General features: G+C 47.8%; 1 protein-coding gene across 3 annotated transcripts in view; it reads right to left on the bottom strand.

Annotated features, from left to right (window-relative positions):
- Nucleotides 1-286: 286 nt before the first annotated feature.
- ITSN1 (intersectin 1) overlaps nt 287-15,875 on the bottom strand; it is a 248,908-nt gene continuing 233,319 nt past the window's right edge. For 2 of the 3 annotated variants that reach the window (XM_024239271.3, XM_054542468.2), the window contains exons 34-39: nt 10,806-11,018; nt 9,589-9,710; nt 8,140-8,222; nt 7,741-7,824; nt 6,794-6,967; nt 288-5,105 (exon numbers count right to left, since the gene is read on the bottom strand). In XM_024239271.3, coding sequence (XP_024095039.1) covers nt 4,957-5,105; nt 6,794-6,967; nt 7,741-7,824; nt 8,140-8,222; nt 9,589-9,710; nt 10,806-11,018 — 825 coding nt within the window. In that variant the 3' untranslated portion in view covers nt 288-4,956. Of the gene's footprint in view, nt 5,106-6,793; nt 6,968-7,740; nt 7,825-8,139; nt 8,223-9,588; nt 9,711-10,805; nt 11,019-15,875 lie in introns of all 3 variants that reach the window. The other variant, XM_054542469.2, reaches the window with a different exon arrangement.

Genomic DNA, 15,875 nt, shown 5'->3' with positions numbered 1-15,875 from the left:
TGATCGGAACCATTCAAAATAGAATAAAAATATCCAAGGGCTCGAGGGAAACATTCACTCTAGAAGGCGGGCCCTGGGCTACTGCACATGAAGTACAAGCCACTGCAACAAGGAGAGCAGGGACTGAGCCACATCTTCATCAGAAACCGGGCTGGCAGGCACATGGCAGTGGCAGGGGATGCAAACGGGCCTAAGACTGCTTCTCCTGGAATGGGCTGACCTGTGGGTCCCCCAGGAGGAAGCTGCAGGGAATTCATCCCTTGGCCCCCAGGAGAGCTCTCATCAGGCTCCTCTTAAGCCTGTAAGGTCACTGGGCAGAAGAGCTGGAGGGAGCTGCCCCGTGAATGGCAGCTGTGGTTTCTTTGCACCCTCAGTCTTTCTGCTGCTTTACAATATCACCTCGTGAGTGCAGCCTGATGGACAAGGAAAGCCCATCTTCCTCTAGAAGGGGCCCAGGCAGGTAGGCAATTACACTATAGTTGGGGAAAAAAAGAAAGAAAGAAAATGCCCCCATTTGATCAAGCATTGAACATCCCTAAAAGGAACTGAGTGTCTACGTGCAGGAGGCTGCTGGATCAGTGTCATGGGAATTCCTGAGCCCCCATCACTAGTGCAGGTTAGGGCTGTTCTAGAGAAGTACCTGCCACTTATACTTAATACAAGCCTGTTTCTGTCCCTGAGATCTGTCCCAGAACCTAGGCTGGCCTAGCAATCCTCATCTGAGCTCAGCCTTCCCAGAAATGGATTCATCTTCTGTGTCATTTGAACAAATGAACTGAAAACATAGAGAAACACAAGCATTTGGTCTCACTGGTCCACTCCAGGGAAAAGGAGGAGAATGAACATTCTAATGATATACTAAGCAGCCCCTGGGCCATTCCTGGAAGTAAGGGGAAGTCTCTAGCAGGAATTTCAGCACCCCACGGTGCAAAGAGAAGGAGGTGTTAGTTTTCCCTAATGCCTCTTACGGTGGCTCAGACTATACTGTCTGAGGGCTTCATCATGCTACCGGTTTCTGGGGCTACCGGTTATGCTTCTGCCTGGTGTGAGCTAAAGCTCTTTTATCTAAAAGCAAAACAAAGCCATCCAGGTGCCTTTGTTTTCATCTCACTTTCTGGCATAGGATGCTCTAAACTTGTAAACAGGCGTATCCGGACCAAGCAGACCCGTTGCTAATTGCGCACTCACCTCGAGCCCGAAATGACCCTGTTATTGCCAAAGCACACCAGGTATTCATGGAAAAGTGCTAGTGTCTGCTATAAAGCATATCGCTAACCTTGAAAAGGAAGGGAGAATTTAGAAATCAAATCAAATCATACTTTCTGTTTCCAATGGAAATTCTTAAAGTTGTTACACGTACAAAACACATTTTCTTCTTAACAATCAAAAAGGCCCAATCAACTAGAAAAAAACAACTTGGAGTAGAGATAGAGAAGTCTTTTTCTGCTTATACAAGGTACTGGCCTACTCTAAAATATACTCCAAGAGCTTCACCTTTTCAATAAAGCCAGAAGCGCCTTGTCCATTTCTCCCTTCATCTTCAGCCCCATCAGATTCTAGAGCATCCTGGTTCTGTGTGGTCAGTGGCTTTACACTTGTCCTAGCCAGTTCCTGGAGAGACAGCCGGCCTGCTCAGCCTTGGAAGGCAGATCTGCAAGTGTCCTTCCCTGCTGGCGCTAGCACCTAATCCCCCTGCCACCCCAGAATACTCCCCTGGAGGACACCTGGGCTTTCGTACCAGGTCACTGAGATAAGACTTAATGTGGTTGGTCAATTTACTCATATTCTGATGGGATTTTTTTTTCCCAGTTAAATTCAGGGCTACTCTACCTGATGAAATCAGTTAGTTTCATACACTTAGGTCATACTTTAGGTTGTTTAAAAAAAGCAAAGAAGAAAAAAATGCCTCCTCTTACATGAATGTTCTTTGGGAGCAGAGCTCTTTCCTCTGCTATCAGAGGACAGGGACATATTATCCAAACAAACAAGGAAGTCTGGCTCTAGTTTCTCAAGCATCCCTGGTGATCTGCACCTAGAAAGGTCCCTCTTTCCAGATTAGTCCAGGCCTGGATCCAAATGAGCCACATCTTCAGGCTCTCATGGTCACAGCAAACCTGGTTCCAGGAGATGATGCTGTCCATCCACCTGCCAGGATGATGCCAGCAGCCAGACAGGCCCTGCCCCAGAGGGACCAGGATGTGGACTCTCCCTTCTAGAGAACTGCTCTATGAAGAAGGCTCAGCCCAAGAGGTCCCAGGACAGTTCAGTTCTCGGGGACGACTGAGGGTTACAGCATAACCCTATGACCAGGACAGCCCCTTCTTGGGCTAAAGGAGATCAGAGTGTGCAGGAGGAGCTAGCAGTGTGGCTCAGAGCAGAGGAACGCTTGCAGGGGTGTCTAAAAGGTTGGGATCAGGATGCCAGGATGCAGTGGCCTAGAGAACTCCTATATTTAGAAAACAAAGAGCTAGGAGACAGACTCCTTTTTGGCAAGGAGCATTTAATTTCTATGAAATATAGCCCAGATGGTCAAGAAGGTAGAGGTGAAGGAACAGAGAGGCCCAATGGTTTGAGACTCCATGCATCACCCATGTTCCTCAATCCCTGTGACACAACTCATGAATCACAGCTGGGTCCGAGGGCCAGCCCAACTCCTCCATATGGACGATTGGTTACATTACAAATTACACCAGTAAATACAAGGACACTAATCCAGAACTTGCTACACGGCAGGAGCATCTCAAGGATGCTCAACAGAGTCACTTGAGGAAAAAGAGTCACATATTGCTTTCTCATGCTACATTAATTCCAATAATAGGACACTATGAGTGGGTGACCTGGGACCTAAAACGATTGTTTGTCATTGTGCATACCATACGCTACCTACATGAACAATGATGTCCAACATTAACACGCAAATAAAGTCAATGAAGAAAAGACAGGACAGAAAACAAAAAGAGATTGGGATGGTGACCCACACTACCCCATTTACACATTGAATACTTTTTTCCTACCACGGTAGCATGTCTTTCATAAATACACTGAACAAACCGTATTGGTTATAGAAATAGGAAAGCATGAGTTGCATGTCTATTTATAGATTTAATTTAAAAGTTTCTTAACAACATCAAAAAATATAAACTTAAAGTATTTTAACCATGTTTTCTGCTGGGAAATGGTAAACAAATGCATGCCTGAAGTTAAACTTGGTCTCTAACGTGTTCAGTTGAAAGTTTCTAACTACAGGGTATATTTGCTTGTTTCAAAAAATACTTATGTCTGTTGTTCTTGATACAAAATTCTACACTATCTTCAATAAATAAATAATAAAGTATTTCTTAAAAGTATGAAATGTAAACTTTGTTGTCCTTTCCAACACACACTTTAAAAAAAATTGCTTGAAGTATGACCGGGCTCTCATGGGAAATTATAACACTACACATTCAGTTCCCAGCAAAGGGGGTACTCTGCCACAAAGCTGATGCTATCATTTAGAAAACACTTTTATAACCCTAATTAAAGTCTAAGGACCTACAATCAAAGAGCACACCATCTAGTACAGGAAAGCTAGACTCCAGTACCAACAGAACATGCAAAGGACATTTCATGACCACAACAAACTAGGATTATGAGAATATTAACATGCAAACAAAACACGGCCCCCACTTTTCATTAGCAAATCAAGTTACTATCTAACTAACCAGATGATCTCCTGGCATTTAAGGGAAAACAAAATTAAAGAACTCAAACCAAACAGCTTGGCACATAGTCATAAAGTCCTGACTCTTGCAACAAGCACATTACGTGAGGTTGGGGTGGTGGAGGGCGGAAAAGTGTCTTAGGTCTTTGCCCCAGGATGTGCGGGGCTTGCATCCTCCTAGGGTCTTTCACCCACCACATAATGTACTGCCTTCATTTTCTTTCCCAACCTCCAGCTTGATATTTTTCCTTTTCACACCTTGGGGATCTAGGACATGGCTTTTTGGGGAACGTACCAAAGAGAGCTGTTGAAATGTCCTACGACAATCAGGATTCAGCACATTCAAGCACAGAACAGGTCACCAGCAACGACTGCTGCCATGAAATATCACAGGGCCTCCGAGCCAAAAGAGATTTTTCCAACATGGCTGCCGACCGAGACCCAATGACCCAACATTGTAAAGTTGCCTTTCCAGTGACCTGTAGTGATCTGATCCAGCAGAGGGGTGACTTTCTAGATAATGACTGTGACCATATTCCAAGCATGCTGGGAATCAGAACTGAATCCACGCAACAATACGCCGGTGTGTTTTCACTGACATATATTAATACAAGGCCTAGAAGGGGAAGGAACGGCTATAACGGCGCACATGCTGGAACCTTCCATAGACCAGCTCTTCAAAGAGCTAAGCCAGGGCCTGATCAGACCATCTCATGGAGTGATCAGCTCCAGGCAACATTTCCCTGCAGGAGAGATGGGATTCTGAAGCAATGACAGGACCGTCATAATTGTTTCTAAACGCACACCAAGGACTGGGCACTGTAGGCCAAGAAGTCTACCTGGGGACTGGTGGATGTAAGAAATAGGAGGGTTACATGAGCTCTCCAAAAATATAGACATTGCATGTATAAATCTATTTTATAGTAACCAGACCCATCCCTCAAGCCCGGAAAGGGGCTAGACTCCCAGCTGCACCCTGTTGAGGGCTATGGGATTTCAGCGATCCTAGAAGCCATAATGAGACCTGTAGTGAGGACAAAGGAAAACACAGCTTTGTTTCATGAAACAGGAAATTGTTTCGGGGCAGGGAGGATTGTCGAGAATGATTCCTAGGAGCTTTGAGGGGCCTGTCTTTGCCGTCCCATAACCCTGTGACTGAATACCAAACAGTGGTTTCTTAGAAAAGGAATACAATTTCCAGACAGCATGTGTGGCCGTGGGCTGGGACCCTGCTGAGCACACCCTGAGCCCGCTGCCTACGGCTCATCAAACAACTGCAGGTCCAAGCGGACCACGATCTCTCCCGTGGGGACTTCGTGCAGCAGAAGACACTTCGTAACTGGACCTTTGGAGCCCTGGTCTTTCTTGATGTCCGCCACGCGGATCTCCGTCCGACCCAAAAAATCTGAAAAGAGAACAAACAGACCCTGCTAAGAGGGACCATTCCCTCTCTTCGAGGCACATGTCTGGCATATTGGGGACCCCCTGATGAACTGTTATGCTCTCCCTTCTTCTCTGGGCTCTGATGTAAACCAACACTAGGATTTCCAACTCGCTCCCCAGTGGAGTTGCCAATGTGTCATGGTATTTCATTCTTTAAATAAAAAAAAAAACCCAACCCCAACCTTTATCTCTCAGAATTAGAAGGTGGCCGGGCACAGTGGCTTACGTCTGTAATCCCAGCACTTTGGGAGGCCAAGGCAGGAGGATCACTTGAGTCCAGGAGTTTGACACCAGCCTGGGCAATAGAGTGAGACCCTGTCTCTACAAAAAATTTTTAAAAATTAGCCTAGCATGGTGGTTCATGCCTGTCATCCCTGCTACTTAGGAGGCTGAGGCAGGAGGATTGCTTGAGCCTGGGAGGTGGAGGCTGCAGTGAGCTGTGATTGCACCACTGTGCTCCAGCCTGAGTGACAGAGTGAGAATGACAAGAAAAAAAAAAAAAGTAAAAAAAATAAAAAGAAAAAAGAATTAGAAGTTGACAGTACACAGAGTGGTTAAGAGCCCAGACTTGGGAGCCAAACTGTTCCAGTCACACTCAAACATTTAACCAGCTACCACAACGAGTACCTAACTCACAATGAGATAATTCATATAAAAAGTACTAAAAGATGAAGGCCATATGGAGCCATTTAAACCTTGTACAGATAATGCTAGCATTCAACCCTCACTCCTTTGGTTATAATTAAGTTGAGACCATAATCTTTTAACTTACTCTGTGATTTTTTTTTTTTTGGAGACAGGGTCTTGCTCTGTTGCCCAGGCTGGAGTATAGTGGTACCATCATGGTTCACTGCAGCCTCGACCTCCCAGCTCAAGCAATCCTCCTGCCTCAGCCTCCCGAGTAGCTGGAACTACAGGTGCATGCCACCATGCCTGGCTAAGTTTTGTATTTTTTGTAGAGACAAGGTCCCATTATGTTGCCCAGGCTGGTCTTGGACTCCTGGGCTTAAGCGATCCTCCTGCCTCAGCCTCCCAAAGTGTTGGGATTCCAGGCCTGCAGCACCATGCCCACCGGTGATTTTTATTGGGTTGAGGGAGAGACAGGTAGTTTCTTGGAATCATTGGGCTGAGACTATTCTTTTCCAGGCCCAAGCAGAAACAGAAGGCTGGCTGAAGAAACGATTCATTCAACAAGACTGCATCCCTTTGCCTACTTAATAAGTGGCACAAAAATGCCACCCAAAGGGACCTGGCCGATTCTACGGCTCCTGTTATGGGCTAACATCCTTGTTCCATCAGCCAGTTTCATCCATTGCCAGCACGGCTTTTTGCCAAGGACTGAAGAACTACGCTGAGGCTCTTAAAACACACCCCTCTCCACAGTCACCTGCTTTGGAAAGCAGAAGATGGACGTGTTTGCCCAGGGCAGCTGGCACAATTCTAGACCAAGCATGCTCTGTCCACATGCAATGAGATGCTTCCAGAAGACTCCTCCAGGGGAGACAGAGCCTCGTCTTGTGCCAGCCAGCCTCATCTCTCGGGAAGGAAACCCAAGGAATCCTGGCACCAAGTCCCCAGGTAAGAAAACATTAACCCACGCAAACGAGTGCCAGGGAAGGGGGAATAACCACGGGGCTGCGTTCCACTCACCATCTGGTGAGAACTGGTCCCTCTCGAACACAGTGATGCAGAGGACTTCCTGCTCCAGGTCTCGGATGAAGAACTGGCAGTTGGAATTCCACTTGGGGTTCAGAGTGTCCTGGATCGTCTTGGTGATGTGGCACTGGGAACCCATGGTCACCTCACAGTACGGGTTGCTCTTTCCTGGAGGGAACAAAAGCCTTCGCCAGGTGGAACTCACACCTCATTTTTATCTCCACTCTTTTTTTTTTTTTTTTTTTTTTTTTTTTAGATGGATTCTTGCTCTGTCGCCCAGGCTGCAGTGCAGTGGTATGACCTCAGCTCATTGCAACCTCCACCTCCTGAGCTCAAGTGATTCTCCTGCCTCAGCCTCCTGAATGAATAGCTGGTATTACAGGTGGCTGCCACCACGCCTGGCTAATTTTTTATATTTTTAGTAAAGACAGGGTTTCTCCATGTTGGCCAGGCTGGTCTCAAACTCCTGACCTCAGGTGATCCACCTGCTTTGGCCTCCCAAAGCACTGGAATTACAGGTGTGAGCCACCATGCCCGGCCGCTCCCCACTCTTAATAACTGCTATGCTTAATAAGTGTCATTCGGTGGAGAATCCGGGTGAAAACTCCCAGAAGTCAGCTTCATCCTTAAACTAAAAACAAATAATTAATTGAGTGGGCTTTGAAACTAGGCCCTTCCTGTCTCCTTACTTTGGCCTGATTTTGTGTCACATCCACTGTGAATGCAGCCACTCAGATCCCTCGGAGAAGCAGAATGGTAGAAAGGACGGAAAAAAAACACAAAACCTCCATGTTTTTAACAAGTGCTAATTAAACCAATTCTGGAAGGAGATCAGGGAGTATGGAAATAGCACATTTGATTTAGAGCCGGGTGGGGGTGTGGGGAACCCGGACCCTACTCCCAACCCTAAAGCAGGAGCCGGGGGCGCCTCAGAGCCTTACCATGTGACCGACAGGGTTTCAACTCAATGCCTTCAACCACGTTCACCATCAACCTTCCAATGCCTGTTGCCCTTTGGGAACGGACTATGATGGCAGGAAAAACACAAAATGCTTCATTTGAACATGCCACACCTTTCCCATCTCTGTGAGCCTCACAATGCATTTCATGTACCTCTCCCGACTCAAAAGTAATTCTCCCCTCTCCTTAAACACTTGCTTCCTTGCTCCTGGAATTTGCCCTCCATCCCCATCTGCATCCCACCCCAAGCTCACTTCCATCTCACTCCATGCCCCTCCCCTAGGTCCAGGGGATTCTTCTATTCCGAGGATTTTCAGCCCAGCCAAATGGCCCTCCCTCCTGCCCAGCTGTGCAGGACACCCCGTGGGGCCATGCATTACCCAGGTATGCTTTCTCGCGCTTCTTTTTCTCAGTCTCTATGTAGAGTTCAGAAGCAGCTTTGATTTTCTGCACCCAGGCAGTCCTTGGACAGAAAAAGACAGAAAGTTGCCAAACAGAAACTCAGGAAAAAGGCTTCAGGTCTGTTCAAACACTGTTGCCAGGACTCTGTTTCTTTGTTCATTTGATTTTAACAACAAAGGCTCGGGAAAGAGAATCTGATTTTATGTCACGTGATGCTAATACTTATTCCTGCCAACAATAAGAAAGGCATGAGGGCCATTTCCATGGATGTCCTCAAGACCTGCGATGATGTCCCCAGAGAAGAAAATCTGTGATAGATGCTGTCTTGGAGGCAACATCGGGACACGACTCCTCTTCCTTCCTTACCGAAGAGCAGTGCATATTTGCCTAATCCAACAAAGCCAGAAGGATCTCGCTTATGAAATCACGCAAAGAAAGAACAAAAACCACTTCCCAGATTGGGAACCACTTCACACGAAAGAGCAAAACGCCCTGGGGGAAGGCATTTGTGGCCGCGGTTTTCTCCTTCATTTTTTCTGAGAACCATATGCGCAAAAGCTTTAGCCAATTTTCTTGCTTGGTGCAAATGCTCTTTGGAATGATGCTGGCCTTGTGTCAAGTTCACCCTTCAGAAAATGATCTATTTCATTTGGCTCCAGGGCAGTGTCTTGAAGACAGATTGAAGCAAAATACCCACAGCCCTAGGTTCCAGAATGCCCATTTAAGTGAGCCAAGGTGAGGAGAGGTTTGGGTTTGGGTGGTCCTATTAACCCTGAAATTGCGTTCCTATTGGTTTCTGCCACCTGGGAAGCCAGGGGAAACTTGAGATGCTCCGTTTACCTCAAAGAATGCGAAACATTTCTTAATAAAACAACAACAACAACAAAACTGCCAGGTGCAGTGGCTCACCCCTGTAATCCCAGCATTCTGGCATTCTGGGAGGCCAAGGCGGGTGGATCCCTTGAGCCCAGGAGTTTAAGACCAGCCTGGGCAACATGGCGAGACCCCATCTCTACAAAAAAATATAAAAAATTAGCCTGGCTTGGTAGCACATGCCTGTAGTCCCAGCTACCTGGGAGGCTAGGGTGGGAGGATTACCCGAGCCCAGGAGGTCAAGGCTGCAGTGAGCTGTGACTGCACTACTGCACTCCAGCCTGGGTGACAGAGTGAGACTCTGCCTTAAAAAAAAAAAAAAAAAAAACTCAAGCAAAATTAGTTTGAATCCATGTTATTTTGGAAAGTGCATGCCATGTGACAGATTTTTGAGAGGCTGTAGAAAAAAGTAATAGCCCCATCCCCACCCCCAGCCAGGGGTGATGGCATTGCCACTTGGGAAACATTGGCACCTGCTGATTAATCACCCGCCCCTTGTGTGTCCTAGAGCTGTGGAGCCCTGGGGCCCATGCTGGGGAGGTGGCAGTTCTTACCTTTCATTTATGCTTTCTGCTCGGAGAGTATAGACGCGGTCAATGTGAGAGATGTGGAAGATGGGCTCGTCTCCAGAAGGGTCGGTGGGTAATTTTACTAGAACCTCATTTAGGAAAATAGGCTGGAAAGTAATGCACAGGCATTACAAAGCGAGGCTGGGGGTCTGTGTGCTCTGGTAAACCGTGAGTGTGTGAGCACGCTTATGCCAATGTGTTCCAGTAAATGAGACTGCAAGTCAGCACTTGTGTGCACACTCGTGCGTGTGTTTCAGTAACCTAGACAGCATGTGTGTGTGTTTGTGGGTGTGTTCCAGTAAACCAGACTAAGGGCGTGTGTGTTTTCCAGTAAAGAATCCCAGAATAATAATTTTGGGTTAGTGTCAACTTTTACATATTACAAATTATAAATATGATAAATATGGGATCCCCCCCGCCTGCGATTTTGCAGGTGTGTTTTAAGTCCTTCGGAATAAGATCTGGCTGGTGTCGCTTTTCCTGGTGTATTCTAAACAGCAGTCTTCATCCACTTTACATCAAGCAATTCCCTCCAAAGATTTTCACATGAAGTTTCTAGTAACTATATAACTGCATAGCTCTTTTTTTCCCATAATAAAGCTAACTGCTGCTTCAGAGAAAATTCTTCTATAAAAACACCCCCATGCAGACAAATTTAGAAAAACAATGTCCCGTGACACGAAGACACACAAACACAGCCATGCACGTATAAGCAGACCATAAAAACAGCTGAGGGAAATTCTCCACTCATCAACTGTTGAGAGAGACTTTGCTAGAAAGGAGAGGGCTCAGATGTTTCAAGCTACCTGGAGAAGTCTGGCAGGGGACTTAGGACTGTTTGGGGGTGACAGTGGGCCCTGGGTGCTGTTTTGCACCTCTTCTCCCGAGCTTTTTCACACCTGCCTCATCTGTACCCTAGACTTCACTCCTACAGGCTAAGGCATGCCTTTATCACGTCCCAGGGGACCACAGCAGCCATTTGGCAGCCAATATATGTTCCACCAATAGCACTGAGTGTCACTGAAACTGCAGTGGGATATGGATCGTCCTCCACTCCGGACACCCTAAATCACAGTTCAACTCCTGGCCTTCTCCTGCACGCCACAGCCCCTGACCCTGCTAAAACTCTACCTCCTTTTTGGAAACTTCTTCCTCCCCAAACACATCAACCCTGATAATGCAAAATCTAGAATCCAACTTACTGTTTTATACATTTTATACTGCAGGTTTGATTTGGGGCTGAAGACTTTGTCGGTGCCAGAAGACCCCAAGGGCTTCGTGATCTGAGTCAGCAGGAGGAAGTCGTTGAAAAGGAAGCCATACAGCTCCTTGTTGCTCTTGGCCTTGTAGAGCTTCCCACTGTGCAGAAATTTGCGCGGCCCCAAGCAATTGGTCACTGAATTGAACACAAGTTGCTGAGAAAGGAAAACAAAACCCAAAGTGTAGCATTTTTGTTTCTCCGCATCTGAAAGCATGGGCTCCATCAGAATCAGAGGCCAGGCCCCAGCAGACTCAGATCTCAGGCAAAAGTCAAGGATCGCTTTGAAGACTTTGGAGCCAAGAGATCAAAGTCAAGCAAAGGGACAGTTCAGGGGATTCCAAGTATCAAGAAGAGTTTCAATGGTAATTTATAAGGCTTTTCCTCTAAGAGCATGCCAGTGTTTTACGGTGCAATTGGTGTGTTTTTCCTTTTCTTTTTTTTTTTTTTTTTTTTTTTTGAGACAGGGTCTCACTATGCTGCCCAGGCTGGAGTGCAGTGGTGTGATCATAGTTCAGGCAGCCTTGACCTCCCAGGTTCAAGCAATTCTCCCATCTCAGCGCCCCCAACACATGCGAAAAAAATTTTGTAGAGATGGGGTCTCACTACTTTGCCCAGGCTGGTCTTGAACTCCTGACTTCAAGCGATCTTTCCACCTCAGGCTCCCAAAATACTGGGATTACAGGTGTGAGCCACTGGGCTTGGCCATTTCTCTTTTTTATTTACTGGGGAAACGGGGCAGCAGAAAGAAAAGTGCCCACCTGGCTCCCACCTTGGGGACTCCCTGCTCCATGCAGGGTCTGTGCATCAAACAGCTCCAGGGACAAGACCCCACACAGATTCAGACAGTCCTTTGTGCTTCTGGAAAGCAGCAGCCCCCCTCTCTCTCCAATTCCACAGACCAATGTTGCCTTCCAAGGCACAACTGCAGTCCAGGCCCCTGGCATGTGTGTGACTGCACAAATCAGTGGTGTTATTTTTTTTTTTTTTTTTTTTTTGAGACAGAGTCTCACTCTGTTACCCAGGCTGGAGTGCAGTGGTGCGATCTCTGCTCACTGCAAGCTCCGCCTCCCGGGTTCACGCCATTCTCCTGCCTCAGCCTCCTGAGTAGCTGGGACTACAGGCAGTCGCCACCACGCCCGGCTAATTTTTTGTATTTTTAGTAGAGACGGGGTTTCACTGTGTTAGCCAGGATGGTCTCGATCTCCTGACCTCGTGATCCACCTGCCTTGGCCTCCCAAAGTGCTGGGATTACAGGCGTGAGCCACCGCGCCCGGCCGTAAATCAGTGGTGTTGAGCGACCCCCCAATGCCAAACAGAATGGACACTGTACTGTGCACGTGAAACCTCACCCGACTCACCCACTCAGCGAACAGGAAAGGAACAGCTCCCTCCCTCCACTGACCCTTGGAGACACTGTGGGCACTGAAACGCAGCTCTAACACCTCTCAGGGGTCCATCACCTCACTCCACTAGGTTCTGAAGGGGCAGAGGGCACTGAGGTAGAGATGACCCCACAGAGACCCCCTTTCTGACAGCAAGGGGAGAGGCCAAGGATAGCAAGGCCATAGCTGCGCGCCAGGAGTAAGATGACCCAGTCAGAGGCCAGCCCCTCACGCTCCCCATCTGCCCACACAACTGGCCCCAGGCGGCGCTCCGGGGCTCTCTCCTGAGCTACAAGCCCTATGGACCTCTCTGAAGAGAGTATTTGTGGAGTGACAGGTTCGTAACACGTGTCCCCCAAGAGAAGCTGGTGGCCACCTGTCCATCTCCAATACGGGAGAAATAGTGGTGCTTCTGTGAGTGGAGAGCTAAAGGCAGCTGGAAAGGGGCCACTGCACTCTGCTGTCAGCCACGAGGAGGAAAGATGACCTCTGACCTCCCGTGGAGGCTCTGAGAGCCCAAGAAAGACCGAAGGTGGTGCCACAACAGGAGCCTTCAAAGAACATTCTTCACCTCTGCACTCCAGGCAGGAGCCTGGAGACCAACCAGCCCTTCCTGCTTGCCAAGACAGGGTTCAAGCCACTTGGGTGCAAATAATCCAGAGAAGACAAGTGTCATTGGATCCAATGACATAAAGGTGCTCTTGTTCATTCATACTCAAAGCCTCTAATTGGCCAAGATAACACTGAATATGCATGAACTGGGAATAGTATTTAAACTTCTCTATCTTCAGACAGGAATGCCAAAGACAGCATCTGTTTGAAACTTAATCACTGGTGTGTGTCCAGACCTGGGCCATGCATGCTACACACCGTGATCCTAGGTCAGGAGACAGAAGTCAACACATCCCCTTCCCATCACCATGAACATCATCAAGACAACAACGACGCTGTGCGTGATAGCCAGGAAGACTGACCAAGAAGGACAGCCATCTGATGGCAAAGGGGGGATGTAAGCTGAAAAATCAAAGGACAAGAACTAGGCTGGGTGCAGTGGATCACACCTGTAATCCCAACACTTTGGGAGGCCGAGGTGGGCAGATCACTTGAGTTCAGGAGTTGGAGACCAGCCTGGCCAACATGGCGAAACCCCGTCTCTACTAAAAATACAAAAATTAGCTGGGTATGGTTCTGGGCCCCTATAGTTCCAGCTACTTGGGAAGCTGAGGCAGGAGAATCTCTTGAACCCAGGAGGTGGAGGTTGCAGTGAGCCGAGATAGCACCACTGCACTCCAGCTTGGGTAACAGAGTGAGACTCTGTCTCAAAAAAAAAGGATGACAACTGATTTTACTTTAACATCTTCAGATCCCGGCCTCACTGTGTCCCTCTGATGGCAGCTGTCAGAATTGGGGAAGGGCCCTTTCTAAAGTGCACATGACTGTGTCGGCATTTCTGCCTAGCAGTGCAGGGGTTGCTTGAGTCCCTTGTCTTCAGGATCAAGTTAATGTTCCTTTGCATGATACACAGGCCTTCCTCGGCTGGGCCTCAGCCTGCCCTGCAGCCCTGTGGCTCATCATTCCTCTACAATCCTCACCAATGCCCTGCTCAGAATCTCAGAATGCTCCTCCACTCCTAATGCCCTGCCCCAATCATTTTTTTTTTTTTTTTTTTGAGACAGGGTCTTGCTCTGTTGCCCAGGTTGGAATGTAGTGGTGCAATCATGGCTCACTGCAGCCTCAAACTCCTGGGCTCAAGCGATCCTCCTGCCTCAGCCTCCCAAGTAGCTGAGACTACAGGTGCATGCCACCACACCTGGTTAATTTTCTAAACATTTTTTGTAGAGACAGGGTCTCACTATGTTGCCCAGGCTGGTCTTGAACTTCTGGCCTCAAGGGATCCTCCTGCCTTGGCCTCTCAAAGTGCTGAGATTACAGGCCTGAGACACGGTGCTTGGCCTGCCTCCAATGCTTCATCTGGCAACACGCAGTCAAGCATCACCTCCAGGGCCCCTGAGAGTCCCCCATACAACTGTCCCTTGCTCCCGTCACATGTCGCCACAGCACTTGGCACCTAGCTCTGCCTCCTTACCCCTCACATCTTGTTGTAAATGTTGGTTTAACCCCCAGCTTCCTCCTGGACCATAAGCTCCTCGAGAGTGGGGGTCACATCTTATTTGTTTTTATGTCCCAGGGTTTAGTACTGAGCCGTGGCACACAGGTGGTTACTCACTAAGTGCTTATTGAATGAATGGATGATGAGCGAATAAATGAGCCACCCACTGACTGCAGAGCAACACAAAATCCCAAAATGGGAGCCCACAGCTGTCCTCTCGGCTTCCACGGGGCTGCTTCCACAACTTTGCTCATCCCACACCAACACTGAAGGTGGACAGGAGGTGGGGCCGTGGAGGAACCAGTCATGGTGACTCCCTCAGGCGGTGACTGCCTTTGCAGCTTATGAGAGAGAAGAAACCACAGGGGGAATGGATGAGGGAGACACATTCTCGCTGGGCATTTTGGGAAACCCTAGTGAATGGTGTATGTGTGTGCATACATGCATGTATGTATGTGTGTGCATACATGCATGTATGTATGTGTGTGCGTACATGCATGTATGTATGTGTGTACAGGCACAAGTGCATGTGTATACAGAAACAGAGAGAAAAAATGGGCAAAAAGAATGAATGAGACCAAAGGAAAGGTTAAGTGAAAAGAAGAAAATTAAAGGCCAAATGAGAGGCTTCTGGCCAGGTGTGGTGGCTCACGCCTGTAATCCCAGCACTTTGGGAGGTTGAGGTGGACAGATCGCTTGAGCTCAGGAGTTTGAGACCAGCCTGGGCAACATGGTGAGTCCTTGTCTCTACAAAAAAAATAGAAACATTAGCTGGGCAGGATGGCCAATGCCTGTAGTCCCAGCTACTTGGAAAGCTGAGGTGGGAGAATCACTTGAGGAGGTTGAGGCTGCAGTGAGCTGAGTTTCTGCCACTGCACTCCAGCCTGGGCAACAGAGTAAGACCCTGACTAAACGCGCGCGCACACACACACACACACACACACACACACACACACACACACACACACACACAGAGAGAGAAAGAGAGAGAAACAGAGAGAGAGAAAGAAAGACAGAGAGAGACTTCTGTTTCTGGAAGTAGAGTGGACTAGATACTCGGAATGACTCACCCAACAAAAACTTTAAAAAAACAGAAAAATGCAAAAATCCACTTTTTAACTCCAAGAAAACTGGCACACACACACACACACACACACAATAGAAACAAAGTTTCTATTTCAGCAGAGGCTGAAAACAGAATGAAAATAGGAACCTTGGAAGATCACTGAGAGCCAATGCCACTATAGCTTTGAGGGTCTCTCTTGAATCTGCTGACGCTGACCTTGCATTTTACTCACTACATAGGGTGCAGAAACAGGTGCATCCAGAGCCAACGTAAGGGGTCTAATAGGAGATCTTCCCAAAAAGATGAACCCAGAGGAGGAGTGACAGGTAAACTCAAGCTCAGAGGGGATGAGCAATAAAACATTTCTGTTTTTGACCTTGGTGTAGTGAAGGAAAACGTGCCCTGAGAATGTGTGGGTTATCAGGTAGCTCTCACACAAGTTTACAACCACAA

The sequence above is a fragment of the Pongo abelii genome, chromosome 22, assembly GCF_028885655.2.
Source record: "Pongo abelii isolate AG06213 chromosome 22, NHGRI_mPonAbe1-v2.0_pri, whole genome shotgun sequence".
Classification (NCBI taxonomy): Eukaryota; Metazoa; Chordata; class Mammalia; order Primates; family Hominidae; genus Pongo; species Pongo abelii.
Note: the sequence above shows the minus strand (reverse complement) of the source record. Positions and strands in the feature narration are given on the sequence as shown.